The sequence below is a fragment of the Mus caroli genome, unplaced genomic scaffold (genome assembly GCF_978045245.1).
Source record: "Mus caroli unplaced genomic scaffold, Mus_caroli_1 scaffold_11, whole genome shotgun sequence".
Taxonomy (NCBI): domain Eukaryota; kingdom Metazoa; phylum Chordata; class Mammalia; order Rodentia; family Muridae; genus Mus; species Mus caroli.
In genome coordinates this window covers 48,873,175-48,890,002 of record NW_028227266.1, presented here as the reverse complement: position 1 = coordinate 48,890,002, position 16,828 = coordinate 48,873,175, and the positions used below count along the sequence as shown (strand labels likewise).

The 16,828-nt window shown below is 38.9% G+C and overlaps 1 protein-coding gene across 3 annotated transcripts in view; it reads left to right on the top strand.

The window, feature by feature from the left end:
• The window catches only part of Sik2 (salt inducible kinase 2), a 119,073-nt gene that overhangs the window by 63,430 nt on the left and 38,815 nt on the right, over positions 1–16,828 (top strand). For all 3 annotated transcript variants that reach the window (XM_085844638.1, XM_085844639.1, XM_029481051.2), the window contains exon 4: positions 12,441–12,602. In XM_085844638.1, coding sequence (XP_085700764.1) covers positions 12,441–12,602 — 162 coding nt within the window. The remainder of the gene's footprint in view (positions 1–12,440; positions 12,603–16,828) is intronic.

Sequence of the window (16,828 nt, the reverse complement as noted above, 5' to 3'; positions counted from 1 at the left end):
CAAAGTACCAAGTACTTTGACGAGAATTATTTAGATATTTGTAGAACAAATTAATAAATTGATGTTTTTTACTCTTCAACTTCAAAAATTAACCTCATAGAGATTCAGTTTTCATTTTAATTTGATTTGTGAATGTCTTAGTTAAAGTTTGCCATTGCTGTGAACAGACACCATGGCCATGACAACTCTTATAAAGGGAAACATTTAATTGGGGCTGACTTAGAGTTTCAGAGGTTTAGTCTGTTATCACCATGGTAGGAAGCATGGGAGAGTGCAAGCAGTCATGATGCTGGTAAGGAGCTCAGAGTTCTATACCTTGTTTCTCAGGCAGCAAAATGAGACTGTATTCTACACTGGGCATAGCTTGAGTATATAAAACCTCAAAGCCCACCCCCACAGTGCCACACTTCCTCCAGCAAGGCTACACCTACTCCAACCAGGCCACACCTCCTAGTAGTGCCACTCCCTATGGGCCAAGCATTCAAACACATGAGTCTAGGGGGGCACAAACCTTTTCAAACCACCACAATGAGAGAGCATTATATTTTGAGATTGACTTAAGGACCACACAATTAAGAGTTCTAAGTAGTCTCTACTCTGCTGTACTGCTCTGTTTCTCATGAGACATAATTGATTTTATTCTCATTCATAGCTAAAGTAATTTAAGTATTTTTTTAAAAATTTATGCCATGTAGTTGGGAACTGGGTGGCTGTTATATTCTTTGTACATGTTTATCTTTAAAGCCTTCATTTACTATTTTTCCTCATATGTGTTTTATGTGGTAACTGCTAGGGTTGTGCAACAGAACAAAGAAAAATCTCTGGGAAGCCACAACCAACAGGGTATCTGGAATAAACCCTATTCTTTACCATTTAGTTAGAATGCAAATGTAGCACAGCTTAATCCAGACGTCATTATATTAATAAATAACTCACTGACTACATAATTTTACACTGTCATGAAGCATGTGACACAAAGCCAGGGTTCAAAATTAAGGTGTGGCTGACCCTAGAATTTTTTTCTATTATATTTGGGGATTTTCTTACTTATAAAAAGTTAGAAGTTTATTTTACTCTTGTTTTATTTTTTTTTAAATCTTTGAACTTATATTTTATGTCTGTTGTATTATTACCATCTTCATTTCTGTGTAAGGGTTACACATACTTTTTGAAAAAAAATGAGTATCTGCTTTTAATTATTGTTGAATACTTGAACGTGGAAGTCAGTTGGAAATAACTTTTAAATTAAAAAGTGTATAACTAGATAGGCATGGTGGCACATATCTTTAATCCCAGCACTCAAGAGGTAGAAGAAGGCAGAGCTTTTTGAGTTCAAGCCAGCCTGGTCTGCATAGTGAGTTCTAGGCTAGGCAAAGGCTACATAGTGAAATGCTGTCTCAAATAACAACCAAGAAAAGTATGTAACTAAAACTAATTTCCCTCTTAGAAGCACACAGTTCACTGCTTCCTTCAGGAGCTCTCTAGGATTAGGAGAACTGAGTGAAGAGGAACAGATGTGATCAGCCTAATGACAGGAAGTTGCTGAGCACAGTTAAGTTGCCAGAGTCACCATAGACAACAGTTTCTTTTATTTCTGCCAAACACATAACTTGAAATGATTATGTGCTTATAAAAACACAGAATAAAGTGAGGTTTATAATCTGTTCTTATATATTCACAAATGTCTCAATGTTAAAAGTTGAATGTAATTTGATGTTATAAATTATTTTATAAACCAATGTATAAAATTAAGACAGCCTAGAATATTCTAATTTGACACAGACTGACACCTAGTTGATCTTCTAGAAGTCACATGTCATGTAGTACATCTAATATGCTAGATGATTTTTTGAATTTTACTTAATAGACCTTCCTTTAAGTTAATAGACTGGAGTCCTGATGTAATAGTAACAGGGGATTTTACTTTATGTAATATTTAAATGCTAATTAAAGGAAATAATTGTTAGAAAAAATATAAGATCTGGACATGGGCCTTGATAACAATAAAGAGATGGCTCAGGTCTCTTGCTGCTCTTGCCAAGGAGACCTGAATTTGATTCCCATACCCACATCAGGTAACTCCTAACTGTCAGCCACTCCAGCTCTGGGACCTGCTGCCTTCTGGACTCCATGAGCACCTGCACTGAAAAGTACACAGACACACACAGACATACATAATTATAAATAAAACAAATCCTTTTAAAATAAAAAGTATGAATCTTTAAATCTTCTTGAAAAACACAAATGGCCCGGTTTGGATTGCCTGTTGACGCCGTGGGGTTTACTGAGCCTTGCTCTGAGAGCACTATCCCCTTACAGGTTGAGTAACTATATATAGGAAATCTTTGCAAATTTGTGGGTCAACAACTTCTGACCAGAAGTTAATTATCTGTTACTTTTTAAATTGCAAATAGCTTTTTTTCATACAATATATTGTGATTGCAGTTTTCTCTTCCCCTTCTCCACCCAACTCCTCCCCACCCCCTCCCATCTGGATCTACCCCCTTCTGTCTCTCCTTAGAGAATAAGCAGGCATCTAAGGAATAATGTTAAAATAAGGTACAGTACAATAAAACAAAAATAAATCAGAATAGGACAAAACAAACGAAAAGATAAAGAGCCAAAGAAGAAGCACAAGAAACACATAGATACAGAAGCATACATTAGTACATACAGGAATCCATAGATGCAGAGACACATACATTAATACTTACCGGGATCCATAAAAACTCAGTACGAGAAACCATGATACATATGCAAAGGAGAAAAAGAAATGCCCTAACATAACATTTTAAGACAAAGAACCCCCAGAGGTGCTGTTGAGTTCATCTTGTGTTGGCCACTTACTGCTGGGCATGAGGCCTGTCATTGAAAGTAGTTTTAGAGAAAACTAACTTTTCATTTATAAGTGTCTATCAGTTAGAGACAGCTTCTGGGTTAAAGATGGGGGTGTATGTTCACTTCTCCTTTCAGCTCTAGGACTCCTGCAAACCTGTGCAAGCCCTATGCATATTGCAGAAGTCTCTGTGAGTTCATATGTGGCCAGCCCTGATGTGTCTAGAAGACCTTGTTTCCTTGGTGTCCTTCATCCCCTCTGGCTCTTACAGTCTTTCTAGTTTCTCTCCCACAGGGCCACTGAGCCACAAGGGGTGGAGTGTGATTGCAGAGATCCCATTTAGAACTGAGTGTTCCGAATCTCTCACTTTCTGCACATGGTCTGGCTCTGGGTCTCTGTATTTGTTCCCATATGCTGCAGGAGGAAGCTTCTCTGATGATGACTAAGCAAAACATTCATCTCTGAATGCAGCAGAATGTCATTAGGAGTTACAGTATATCACACAATATACACCTTTTTGTCCACACATCTCTACTTGCAAATGTTCACTACAATGAGTCATTGGACTGGTTTGAGGCCCCTGTTTTCTGCTACACTGTCAATACTGGATTCTTACTCAGACTCCTCTCAGATATTCTGTTGTTGCCCTGCTTCATGGAGATCCCACTGCTTTGGATCTACAGAACCAGCCCCTTAACTCACTCCAGCAGATCATAGATGGGGTAGATGTTGGGGTGAGCCAACTCAGAGGCCTGGACCTGGTCTGGGTGGTAGCTGAGTTGATCAACCGGCCAGCTCTTCCAAACCTGGGTCACCAAGGCCAGCCCTCCTGTGCTTCCCAAGAAAAGTGCAGGCCTGCTCTATAGCCAGTGAGGGGCAGGACCATCTCTGTGCAGCCTTTGGACATCAACATGGTCCCTGACAGTAACCCAGACCAGGGATGTTCACATAGGCCACAGACAAACACAGATCCCTGCTGCTACATGGCCATGAACCTAGCCGTGGCCTCTAGTGGCAGCACTAGTAAGGGCTTCACCATGGCCTTAGTGGCAGTGCAGGCTACTCACATCAGGCTGTTCCTCACCACCCTCAAGTCTCCAATCCTACCTCTCTTCATAGTTCTCTCTTCATAGTGGTTATTCCACTTCTTTCCCATCTCTCCATCACATACTTCCACATCATAATGGTGTCTGCGGTGCAGGCCATATGGCAGTTGGCCACTATAGGTGTCTTCAGCCCACTCACGCCTCATGGTGGCTAGCAGACCTCTCCAGGATAGGTAACTTAATGAGACACTGTATTAACATAAAAAGTGAAAATTATAAATTAAATCTTTAACTTAGCATTAAATATTTCATTTCAAACATTATTAACCTTTCAGCTTACCATTGAGCTCCAACTCTAAAGAATACTGATAGCTTCTAATTGGAAAGTACGAAGTTTACCAATAATTATGCTATGGTTTTAGCATTCTTGTAACTTAAGGAAATTCAGCTGGCTTGGTTTTCCTGCTTCTTTGAGTCTGGGAAAGTTGTTCTATCTCTAGGGGGAAAGGAAGGATATCACTGCATAGAGATGATGGTAGTGATGATAGCATGTATTTAATTATTGTTATGTACCAGAATCTATGTGCTGAATTTTAGATTTATCAGAGCAGAATGAGAAATCAGTTATAGTACACAGATCTGTACAACTTGAACTTATTAGGGGATGAGCTATGCTTAGTTTAGGGATCAGCAGGAATGACTAGAGTTTTTAAGGTTGAATGAAGTTGAGATGTTAGAATGCCTAGAACATGATGGTGTGGCTATTAAAAGAAGGAAAGGGGAAAGCTCAGGCTTTAACATTGCTATGGGAGAGAAATGTGAGCTGGACAAATGCCACAGTCCGGAGGCTGAGACAAACACACCACTGTCAAAGCCAGCCTGGGCTACCTGGTTTGGTCAAACCCATGAGAAAGGTGACTAGTAGAGATTCAACTGAGTAAATATTGAAAAATCATACTTGACAAATCTGGAGAATATTAAAATCCTTAGGTGATGAACAAAATCTTTCCAGGGCAGTTTTAAAAACTTTATATATGTTCCCTTGAAATTATGTACAAAATTCTGTATGCGCATTCATATTTGTATAATTTTCATTCTGTGAGATCTATGAGCAGAAGGTCCTAGGCCAGTGACTAAGAAGCACCCCCTGAGGCGAACAATTAAGGAGAATATTAATTAACATTGTCCAATTAAGGGTAATGCAGATCAAAGGTGATCTGCACAAAAGTGTTAATTAGTTCTGGGAGGGAAGGCTATGTATACAAAAAAAAAAAAAAAAAAAGGCAAGGGCTAGAGAGATGTCTCAGGTGCTGAGTGCTTGCTACTTTCTAGAGGCCAGGGTGGTTCACAGTGGTGACATGAGCCAGCTCCAGGAGATTCCATGCCCTCTTGTCACAGCAGGCACACATGTGACCTTCATACATACTCATGTAAATAAAGATAATAAAAATGAATCTTTAAAACAAGCAAACAAACAAAACCCTTGGGGCTAGAAAGATGGTTCCCCAGTTAAGAGCACTTGCCGCTTTTGCAGAGAACCTGGGTTTTGTGTTCCTAGCGCCTACCCAGCAGCTCAGTCATAATCTTAGCTCCCGAGGCTCTGACCCCCTCTTCTGGCCTCCATTGGCATACACACAGAAAATAAAAGTAAATCCTTGTTAAAAATTCCAAGATAGTGTACTAGACTGGGATGGACCTTGGAAATGTTGTGTTAAAGAAGGAAGAGATGAAGGCCCAGAGTACAACATGGTATAGCTTCTTGTGAGAGCAAGTTAGTGAAAGAAATGGAGAAGGACCAAGAAAATCCAGAACCAACAGGGGAGGAGGTAGCTTTGTTGGAGAACAGCTAAGTGTGGAGTGTAACTGAAAGGTCTTTATGGCTTTAGCCTGGGGGTAGTGGGTGCCCTTGACTTTAAAGCAATTTCAGTGAGGTATAGAAGCATAGAAACCACAAGGGAAGGCTGGGTAGAAGAGGAAGGCAGAAAAGGCAGGTGGCCACCCGCAACCCTGGTAGTGTAATAGCAGCGATACTAAGCCAGCATTGGAGTAATACTTTCTGGTGGACTTTTATGTGTCAGAATCTAAACCAAGGTTTTTAACAATCTTTTTATAACCTTGTAAGTATTCTCTTATGAATCTCCGTTTGGAGGAGGAAATGGAGAGTTATAGAGATTGGGTTTTGCTCAGGATCACATGATCAGCAGCTGTAACAGGTTTTTAATTCTGTCAGCCTGGCTTCCCCTCATTTTTGAGAAAGTGTTGGAGTGGGGTTGAGACAGGACTTCCTGTAGCCAAGCCTGGTCTTGACCTTCCATCCTGATCCTCCTGACCCCATTTTCAAGAGCTGAAGTTAAAAGTAAAGACCGCCACACCATGCCTGAACCCTCAGTTTTTGCCACAGTTATATTAAATATGAGAAATGTCTACAACAAACTAAAGGAAAAGAGAGGTTCTGTAAAGTTTAAAGTGAGAGTAAATGTTCTTTTTTAAAAGTGAAGGAAAGACAATTATGGGCTTTTTTTTTTCTTATAAAACACCAAAAAACTTCCAAACCAAAAAGTATCCTATAGACAGAGGAGGGAAACCAAGATGGAAGACTTCCAATTATATCATGTCATCTAGCTTTAATATTGACCTTACTAAGTATCAGGGGATTTATACAGATTAAAGCTAGAAAGAATTCATTCCTGATTCCTGAAAACACACACAGCTGTTCTTTTCTCATTAGAAGTGTTCTGCACAAACTTTTTAATGAACTGTATTTAACTTTAGCGAGTGCAGGGTTGAAGCCCAATGCCTGTTCTGGCATGAGCACTGTCACTGAGCTACATCCCCACACCTTTATTTCAAGTGTTTTTGAAGCATAATAGTTAAAGCCTCCATATTGTAGAACAGCGTTATCTCAAGATTAAAAAAAAAAAAACTTCATAGAAATGTTAGCTTGTAAATTTCACTAATCATATTGTTAGTAGGAATATTAGTTCAGCTGTTTTGAGATTATTTGATGTTTAGAATAAAACGGGTACTTTAAGTTAATATTAAGAATCAAGGTCTTAGGAAAATTAATTTTTTAAAAAGTCAAATAGAAACTAGATAGTATTAAGCATACACCTTTAATCCCAACACTCGGGAGACAGAGGTAGGTGAATCTCTGAGTTTAAGGCCATTATCTTTACCAGAAATTCTTTATATTCTTAAGTGATCCTTTCATTTCCTTCAGAATTGTAGATGACTATTGTGTAGGCTATAAAGGCAAAGTGAAATGTTGTAAGCCTGCAATTTCAGTTACTGATACTAACAAATGTAGAATAGATAAAATATCCATTTACATGTAAGGCCTGCAATGTGTAGAATAATAATGTGTAGAATAGTTGTAGGTTATAGTTACTATCATTTTTTACAGTATGAATGGAGAGGTTCATAGTTATATTAAATAATTATATTAAATGTGAGAAACATGTAATACATACTTAATACAAATTGAATACATATTTAAAACATTGTCTACAACAAACTAAAGGAAAAGGGAGGGTCTATAAAGTTTAAAGTGAAAGTAAATGTTCTTAAGTAAAAAGCAGAGAAGAAAAGACAATTATGGGCTTTTTTTTTTTCTTAAAATAAAACAAGGCTTATTTTGTTTTAAAAGACTAAATTTTATGGTGTTTTGTATAGTGCTAAGTGTAGATATTACAATAGAGAAAAGCTTCATTTGTTTTCTCAAAATGCTCAGATGTACGGATATTTTCAAGGCACAGTGTGTTACTATTAAGGGTGTAGCATGTATACTCTGGAATATTTATATATATGAGAATTACAGTGTTTCAGAGCGTGATGTCTGATAAGGAGTTTTGTGGTATTTTGAATGAGAATGACCCCCATAGGCTCATATATTTGAATGTAATTTGGTTCCAAGTTGGTGGACTCTTTAAGAAAGATTAGGAGATGTGACCTTGTTGGAAGGGGAGTGTCACTCGGGGTGAGGTTGAGGTTTTGGGGGTTGTTTGTTTGTTTTCTTTTTATTTTTTTAGATATTTTCTTTATTTGCATTTCAAATATTATCCCCTTTCCTGGTTTCCCCTCCAAAAACCCCCTATCCTATCCCCCTCCCCCTGCTCACCAACTCACCCACTTCCACTTCCCTGTCTTGGCATTCCCCTACACTGGGGCATCAAGCCTTCTCAAGACCAAGTGCCTCTTCTCCCAACAAGGCTGCTATATATATACAACTTGAGCCATGGTTTGCTCCATGTATACTCTGGTTGATGGTTTAGTCCCTGGGAGCTCTGGGGGTACTGGTTGGTTCATATTGTTGTTCCTCCTATGGGTCTGCAAGCTCCTTCAGCTCCTTCAGTCCCTTCTCTAGCTCCTTCATTGGGGACCCTGTGCTCAGTCCAAAGGTTGTCTGAGAGCATCTATCTCTCTATTTGTCAGGCATTGTCAGAGCCTCTCAGAAGACAGCTATATCAGGTTCCTGTCATCAAGCACTTGTTGGCATCCATAATAGAGTGAGTTTGGTGACTGTATGTGGGATGGATTCCCAGATGGGGCACTCTCTGGGATGGTCTTTCCTTCAGTCTCTGCTCCATACTTTGTCTCTGTATCTCCTCCCATGGGTATTTTGTTTCCCCTTCTAAGAAGGGCCGGAGTATCCATACTTTGGTCTTCCTTCTTCTTGAGCTTCATGAGGTCTGTGAAATGTATCTTGGGTATTCTGAGCTTCTGGGCTAATATCCACTTATCAGTGAGTGTATACCATGTGTGTTCTTTTGTGATTGGGTTACCTCACTCAGGATGATATTTTCTAGTTCCATCCATTTGCCTAAGAATTTCATGAATTCATTGTTTTTAATAGGTGAATATTATTCCATTGTATAAATGTACCACATATTCGGTATCCATTCTTCTGTTGAGGGACATCTGGGTTCTTTCCACCTTCTGGCTATTATAAATAAGGCTGCTATGAACATAGTGGAGCATGTGTCCTTATTACATGTTGGAGCATCTTCTGGGTATATGCCCAGGAGTGGTATAGCTGGGTCTTCCGGTAAGACTATGTCCAATTTTCTGGGGAACCGCCAGACTGATTTCCAGAGTGGTTGTACAAGCTTGCAATCCCACCAACAATGGAGGAGTGTTCCTCTTTCTGCACATCCTCACCAGCATCTGTTGTCACCTGAGTTTTTGTTCTTAGCCATTCTGACGGGTGTGAGGTGGAATCTCAAGGTTGTTTTAATCTGCATTTCCCTAAGGATAACTAAGGATGTTGAACATTTCTTTAGGTGCTTCTTGGCCATTCAGTATTTCTCAGTTGAGAATTCTTTGTTTAGCTCTGTACCCCATTTTTAATAGGGTTATTTGGTTCTCTGGAGTCCAACTTCTTAAGTTCTTTGTATATATTGGATTTTAACCCTCTAATGGATGTAGGATTGGTAAAGATCTTTTCCCAATCTGTTGGTTGCTGTTTTATCCTATTGACAGTGTCCTTTGCCTTATAGAAGCTTTGTAATTTTATGAGGTTCCATTTGTCAATTCTTGATCTTAGAGCATAAACTATTGGTGTCTGTTCAGGAAATTTTCCACTGTGCCCATGTGCTGGAAGCTCTTCCCCACTTTCTTTTCTATAAGTTTCAGTTTCTCTAGTTTTATGTGGAGTTCCTTGATCCACTTCGACTTGAGATTTGTACAAAGAGATAAGAATGGATCCATTTGCATTCTTCTGCATGCTAACTGCCAGTTGAACCAGACCATTTGTTGAAAATGCTGTCATTTTTCCACTGGATGGTTTTAGCTCCTTTGTCAAAGATCAAGTGACCATATGTGTGTGGGTTCATTTCTGAATCTTCGATTCTATTTCATTGATCTACCTACCTGTCACTGTACCAATACCATGCAGTTTTTATCACTATTGCTCTGTAGTACAGCTTGAGATACAGGATGCTGATTTCCCTGGAAGATCTTTTTTTGTTGAGAATAGTTTTCACTATCCTGGGTTTTTTATTACCCCAGATGAATTTATAAATTGCTCTTTCTAACTCTATGAAGAATTGAGTTGGAATTTTGATGGGGTTTGCATTGAATCTGTAGATTGCTTTCAGCAAGATGACCATTTTTACTATATTAATCCTGCCAATCCACGAGCATGGCAGATCTTTCCATCTTCTGAGGCTTCAATTTCTTTCTTCAGAGACTTGAAGGTCCATACCTTAATACAGTAAAAGCAATATACAGCAAACCACTAGCCAACATCAAACTGAATGGAGAGAAACTTGAAGCAATCCCACTAAAATCAGGGACTAGAGGAGGCTGCCCTCTCCCCCTATCTATTCAATACAGTACTTGAAGTTCTAGCCAGAGCAATTAGACAGCAAGAGGAGGTCAAAGGGATACAAAGGAGGAAGTCAAACTATCACTCTTTGCAGGTGACATGACAGTCTACTTACGTGACCCCAATAACTCCACCAGAGAACTCCTACAACTGGTAAACAATTTCAACAAAGTGGCTAGATATAAAATTTACTCAAACAAATCAGTAGCCTTCCTATACTCAAAGGATAAACAGGCTGAGAAAGAAATTAGAGAAATGATACCCTTCACAATAATCACAAACAATATAGTCTCTTGGTGTGACTCTAAACAAACAAGGGGTTAAGGTTTCAAAAGACCATATCAGGCCCAGTCTCCCTCTTTCTTCCATGAGCTTGTGGTTCAGATATGTGAGCTCTCAACTGCTGTTCCAGCACCATGCTGGCCTGCTTGCTACCATGTTTTCTGCCATAATGATCATGGACTAACCTTCTGAAATGTAAGCAAGTTCCCAATTAAATGCTTTCTTTTATAATTGTCTTGATTGTAATCACAGTAAAATGGAACAGTAACTAAGACTCAGAGAAGAGAGATTCTCTTTACCTAAAATGATACAAGACTACTAAGGGTAAAGTGACACTTGAGCAAGATTCTGAAAGGATGGTTAGGGTTTCAGTAAGAGTCTATAAGAGATAATAAAATAGTCCCAGATTATGGTACCAGATCAAACCATTGACTTTTCTGAACTCTACTTATCTTCAGCTTTGATATTCATAATATGGGAATTACCAAACATTATCATAGAGGTTTATAGGATATGAAATAGTATGGCACCAACATACTTTGTAAACTATAAACTCTTTTTAATTTATTTATTTATTATATGTAAGTACACTGTAGCTTCAGACACCCCAGAAGACGGCATTCTATCTCATTACGGAGGGTAGAGAGCCACCATGTGGTTGCTGGGAATTGAACTCAGGACCTCTGGAAGAGCAGTCAGTGCTCTTAACCACTGAGCCATCTCTCCAGCCCCCAACTGTGAGGCCTTAAATGAATTTTAAAAAGAAATAATCATAGGGCAGAGAAATGTGTGAATGTTATCACTGTGCTGGCTACTTTATGTCACCTTGACACAGCAAGAGTTAAGGAGCCTCAGAAAAGAAAGGAGCCTCAATTGAGAAAATGACTCTATAAGACCTGACTAAGGCATTAGTGACATGGGAGGGACCAGCCCATTGTGGATGGTGCCATCCCTGGGCTGGTGATCCTGGGAAGCAGGCTGAGTGAGCCATGAGGAGCAAGCCAGTAAGCAGCACTCCTCCATGGCTTCTGCATCAGCTTCTGCCTACTGGTTTCTGCCCTGCTTTGAGTTCCTCCCTTAGTCCCTCAGTGTACTATGATTCAGGCTATATAAACCAAATAAACTTCTTCTCCAAGTTGCTTTTGGTCATAGTGTTTCATCATAGAAATAGTAATCTTAAGACAGCCACTAATGTGTCTTTACTGAAGAAAATTACATTAATTTTTTTTCAAAATTTATGTGGGTCCCCTCCCAAAAAGATTTTAGAAGGCTTTCATCTCTTCAGGTTGTAGCATTTAGTTTTATTGAAGTCATGTACATAGTTAGTGTAGAATTAATTTTCAGTTAAACTGCTTTAATAAAGATTGTAACACTATACAAAGATAGCACATTCATCCTGCAAAATTATTACAGTCATTTGCATAGCTGTACAGTTACATAATAGTTACAAAAACAAGTCTCTCTGCTCTTGGGTAGATCAGAATTGTTTCTTTGAGCAGATCAGGGTTTGAATTATTGAAACTATGTCTAGGTCTTACAATGAAAGTAATGCTTATGGCATCCCTTCTCTGGTATATCAGAGAATTCATTCATGTTCTTTGCCTTGGAAGACTTTTATTTAAATATGCTGTGAAGAAACAATATATCTTTAGCAAATTAGCAGAGAGTACATAGGCAGAAAAAAATAAAATAAAACTTACTTTAAGATGTGGTGTGACCATTGTGCCACCCCTGCTGTTATCTGATATTGGGCTCTTGGAATTTATGTTGAACCTATGAAATTTGGTTGGGGTTACTTCTCCAAAGGCAAGAAACGTGGAAAACATGTTTTTTTGTGTTATTTGAATTTTCATTTTTTCATTAAAAAAAAAAGTCAAAAGTTTTTCCTGAATACTAAAATTGAGCTTATTCTATTGTTGTGAATAGTTTTAAATATTCTCTTCTTTTACAGATTATCTTGCTAATCATGGCCGGTTAAATGAATCTGAAGCCAGGAGAAAATTCTGGCAAATTCTGTCTGCTGTTGATTATTGCCATGGCCGGAAGGTAGTGCACCGAGACCTAAAGGCTGAAAATCTCCTGCTGGATAACAACATGAATATCAAAATAGCAGGTAAGTAGGATGTACCTGCCTGGGAAGTGATCCAGTGAAAGCCATTGTCCTGAGTGTGTGGAAAGAGCCCTGCAGGCAGTTGGGCTTTAGCAAGGTAGAGTTACCTCTTAGTCCTTTGTGTGACTATGAAGAAAGAAAATAGGTTCTCTTTCAATGTATAAAGTGACAGGACTGTACTTGGGGGAGTTTGAGTTGCATCTAAATTTCTTGGGAGGTTCTGTAAACAGGTTGTTTGTCAATGTGAAGCTGATTAGAAGTCTCGAGAGGGCCAGAAGTGCTGGTCAGTGAGGATGCAGACAAAGGAGGTGATGGCAGCAGAAGATGAACGACACAGAGAGACACATCACACACGTTTCTGTGTATGTGTGTGTTGTCTTCTGTGTTTGTTTTTTATCGTTTTTGAGACAGAGTATTGGATCTCATATAGCCCAGGCTGGTTTCAAGCACATTATGTAGCTCGGGCCACCTGGTGGTTCTCCTACCTTTGCTTCCCCAGTTGTGAGATTACAAGCATGTACCACCTATCCAGCTCTTTAGATTTCATGATGTGAGTTTCTTTTTCTTCCTTCTCTCTCTCTCTCTCTCTCTCTCTCTCTCTCTCTCTCTCTCTCTCTCTCTCTCTCTCTCTCTCTCTCTCTCTCTCTCGTCTTACTATGTAACCCTGGCTGGTCTGGAACTCACTATGTAGAGCAGGCTGTCTTTGAACTCACAGAGATCTACCTGCCTATTTCCCAAATGCTGGGATTAAAGTTGATAATATGAGGTAGAATCAGGGGTGAGTAGAAAACAACATCTGTTCCAAAGCCACCAGAAGTAACTGGGACCAGCAGGATCCAGGAACGCAGGAACCCCGCCCAACCAGTGGCTTGGGTTCCTTCCAGGCTGCACCAGTTTACCTTGGGCACAAACTCAGTAGCCAGTTCCACAGCACCCAGAGGAGGCTCAAATCCCAGGTGCTCTAACACACCCAGGATCCCAGGATCCTAGGATCCTAGGAGCTTGGTCACACTAGGATCTCAGGGTCCCAGAGGCAGCTTGACTCCCAGGAACTCTGACACACCCAGAATCTCAGGGTCACAGAGACAGCTGGACTCTGAGGAATTCTGACACAACCAGGATTACAGGAAGGACAGGCTCCAGTCAGATATAGCAAGGGCAAGTAGCACTAGATATAATCAGATGGCGGGAGGCATAAGTAAAAACATAAGCAATAGAAACCAAGGTCACTTGGCATCACCAGAACCCAATTTTTCCACCACCATAGCAAGTCCTGGATATACCATCACACTAGAAAAACAGAACTCTGATCTAAAATCACTTCTCATGATGGTGATAGAGGACTTCAAGAAGGACATAAATAACTCCCTTAAAGAAATACTGGATAACACAGGTAAACAGGTATAAACCCTTAAAGAGGAAACACAAAATCTCTTACTTAAAGAATTACAGGAAAACGCAAACAGGTGAACAAAATGAACAAAACCATCTAAGATCTAAAAATGGAAATAGAAACAATAAAAAAATCACAAAGGGAAAAAACCCTGGAGTTAGAAAACCTAGGAAACAGACCAGGAGTCATAGTTGCAAGCATCACCAACAGAATACAAAAGATAGAAGAGAGAATCTCAGGTGCAGAAGATACCATAGAAAACATTGACATAGCAGTCAAAGAAAATGTAAAATGCAAAAAGCTCCTAACTCAAAACATCCAGGACATAATGAGAAAACCAAACCTAAGGATAATAGGTATAGAAGAGAATGAAGATTCCCAACTTAAAGGTCCAGTAAATAACTTCAACAAAATTATACAAGAAAACTTCCCCAACCTAAAAAAAAGGAGATGCCCATGAACATACAAGACACCTACAGAACTCCAAATAGACTGGACCAGAAAAGAAATTTCTCCCATCACATAATAATCAAAACACCAAATGCACTAAACAAAGAAAGAATATTAAAAGCAGTAAGGGGAAAAAGTCAAGTAACATATAAAGGCAGACCTATCAGAATTACACCAGACTTCTCATCAGAGACTATGAAAGTTAGAAGATGCTGGGCAGATGTCATACAGACCCTAAGAGAACACAAATGCCAGCCCAGGCTACTGTACCCAGCAAAACTCTGAATTATCATAGATGGAGAAACCAAGATAATTCCATGACAAAAACAAATTTACGTAATATCTCTCCACAAATTCAGCCCTTCAAAGGATAATAAATGGAAAACGCCAACACAAGGAGAGAAAGTACACTCTAAAAAAGCAAGAAAATAATCTTCTTTTAGCAAACCTAAAAGAAAATATCCACACAAACTTAATTCCACCTCTAACAACAAAAATAACAGGAAGTAACAATCACTTTTCCTTAATATCTCTTCACATCAATGGACTCAATTCCCCAATAAAAAGACATAGACTAACAGACTGGATATGTAAACAGGACTCAGCATTTGCTGCATACAGGAAATGTACCTCAGTGACAAAGACAGACACTACCTCAGAGTAAAAGGTTGGAAAACAGTTTTCCAAACAAATGGTCCCAAGAAACAAGCTGGAGTAGCCATTCTAATTTCCAATAAAATCCACTTTCAACCAAAAGTTATCAAAAAGATAAGGAAGGACACTTCATACTGGTCAAAGGAAAAATCTACCAAGATGGACTCTCAATTCTGAACATCTGTGCTTCAAATGCAAGGGCACTCACATTCATAAAAGAAACCTTACTGAAGCTCAAAGCACACATTGCACCGCACTCAATAATAGTGGGAGACTTCAACACCCCACTCTCAGCAATCTTCAGATCATAGAAACAGAAACTAAACAGAGACACAGTCAATCTAATTGAAGTTATGAACCAAATGAATCTAACAGATATTTATAGAACGTTTCATCCTAAAGAAAAAGAATATATGTTCTTCTCAGCACCTCATGGTACCTTTTCCAAAATTCACCATATAATTGGTCACAATACAGGCCTCAACAGATACAAGAAGATTGAAATAATCCCATTTACCCTATCAGATCACCATGGACTAATACTGGTCTGAAATTCCAACAAAAACAATGGAAGACACACATATACATGGAAGCTGAACAGTGCTCTACTTAATGATAACTTGGTCAAGGAAGAAATAAAGAAATTAAAGACTTTTTAGAATTTAATGAAAATCATACCAAAACTTATGGACACAATGAAAGCAGTGATAAGAGGAAAACTCATAGCTCTAAGTGCCTCTAAAAAGAAACTCAACAGCACACCTGATAGCTCTAGAACAAAATAGAAGCAAATACACCCAAGAGGAGTAGACGGCAGGAAATAATCAAACTCAGGGCTGAAATCAACCACATAAAAACAAAAAGAACTATACAAAGAATCAGCCAAACCAGGAGCTGGTTCTGTGAGAAAATCAACAAGATAGATAAACCCTTAGCCAAACTTACCAGAGGATACAGAGAGAGTATCCAAATTAGTAAAATCAGAAATGAAAAGGGAGACATAACAACGGAAACTGTGGAAATCCAAAAACTCATCAGATCCTACTACAAAAGTTTATACTCAACTCATATACTTAAGTGACCCCAAAAATTCAACCAGAGAACTCCTAAAGCTGATAAACAACTTCAGCAAACTGGCTGGATATAAAATTAACTCAACCAAATCAGTAGCCTTCCTCTACTGAAAGGATAAAGAGGCTGAGAAAGAAATTGGAGAAACGACACCCTTCACAATAGTCACAAATAATATTACATATCTTAGTGTGACTCTAACCAAGCAAGTGAAAGATCTGTATGACAAGAACTTCAAGTCTCTAAAGAAAGAAATACAAGAAGATTTCAGAAGATGGAAAGATCTCCCATGTTCATGGATTGGCAGGATTAATATAGCCAGAAGGTAGAAAGAATCCAGATGTCCCTCAACAGAGTAATGGATACAGAAAACGTGGTACATTTATACAATAGAGTACCACTCAGCAATTAAAAACAATGAATTCATGAAATTCTTTATCAAATGGATGGAACTAGAGAATATCCTGAGTGAGGTAACCCAATCACAAAAGAACAAACATGGTATGCACTCACTGATAAATGGATATTAGCCCAAAAGCTCTCAATACCCAAGACACAATTCACTGACCACATGAGACTGAAGAAGGAAAACCAAAGTGTGAGTGCTTCAGTCCTTCTTAGAAGGAGAACAAAATACTCACCAGAGCAAGTCCGGAGACAA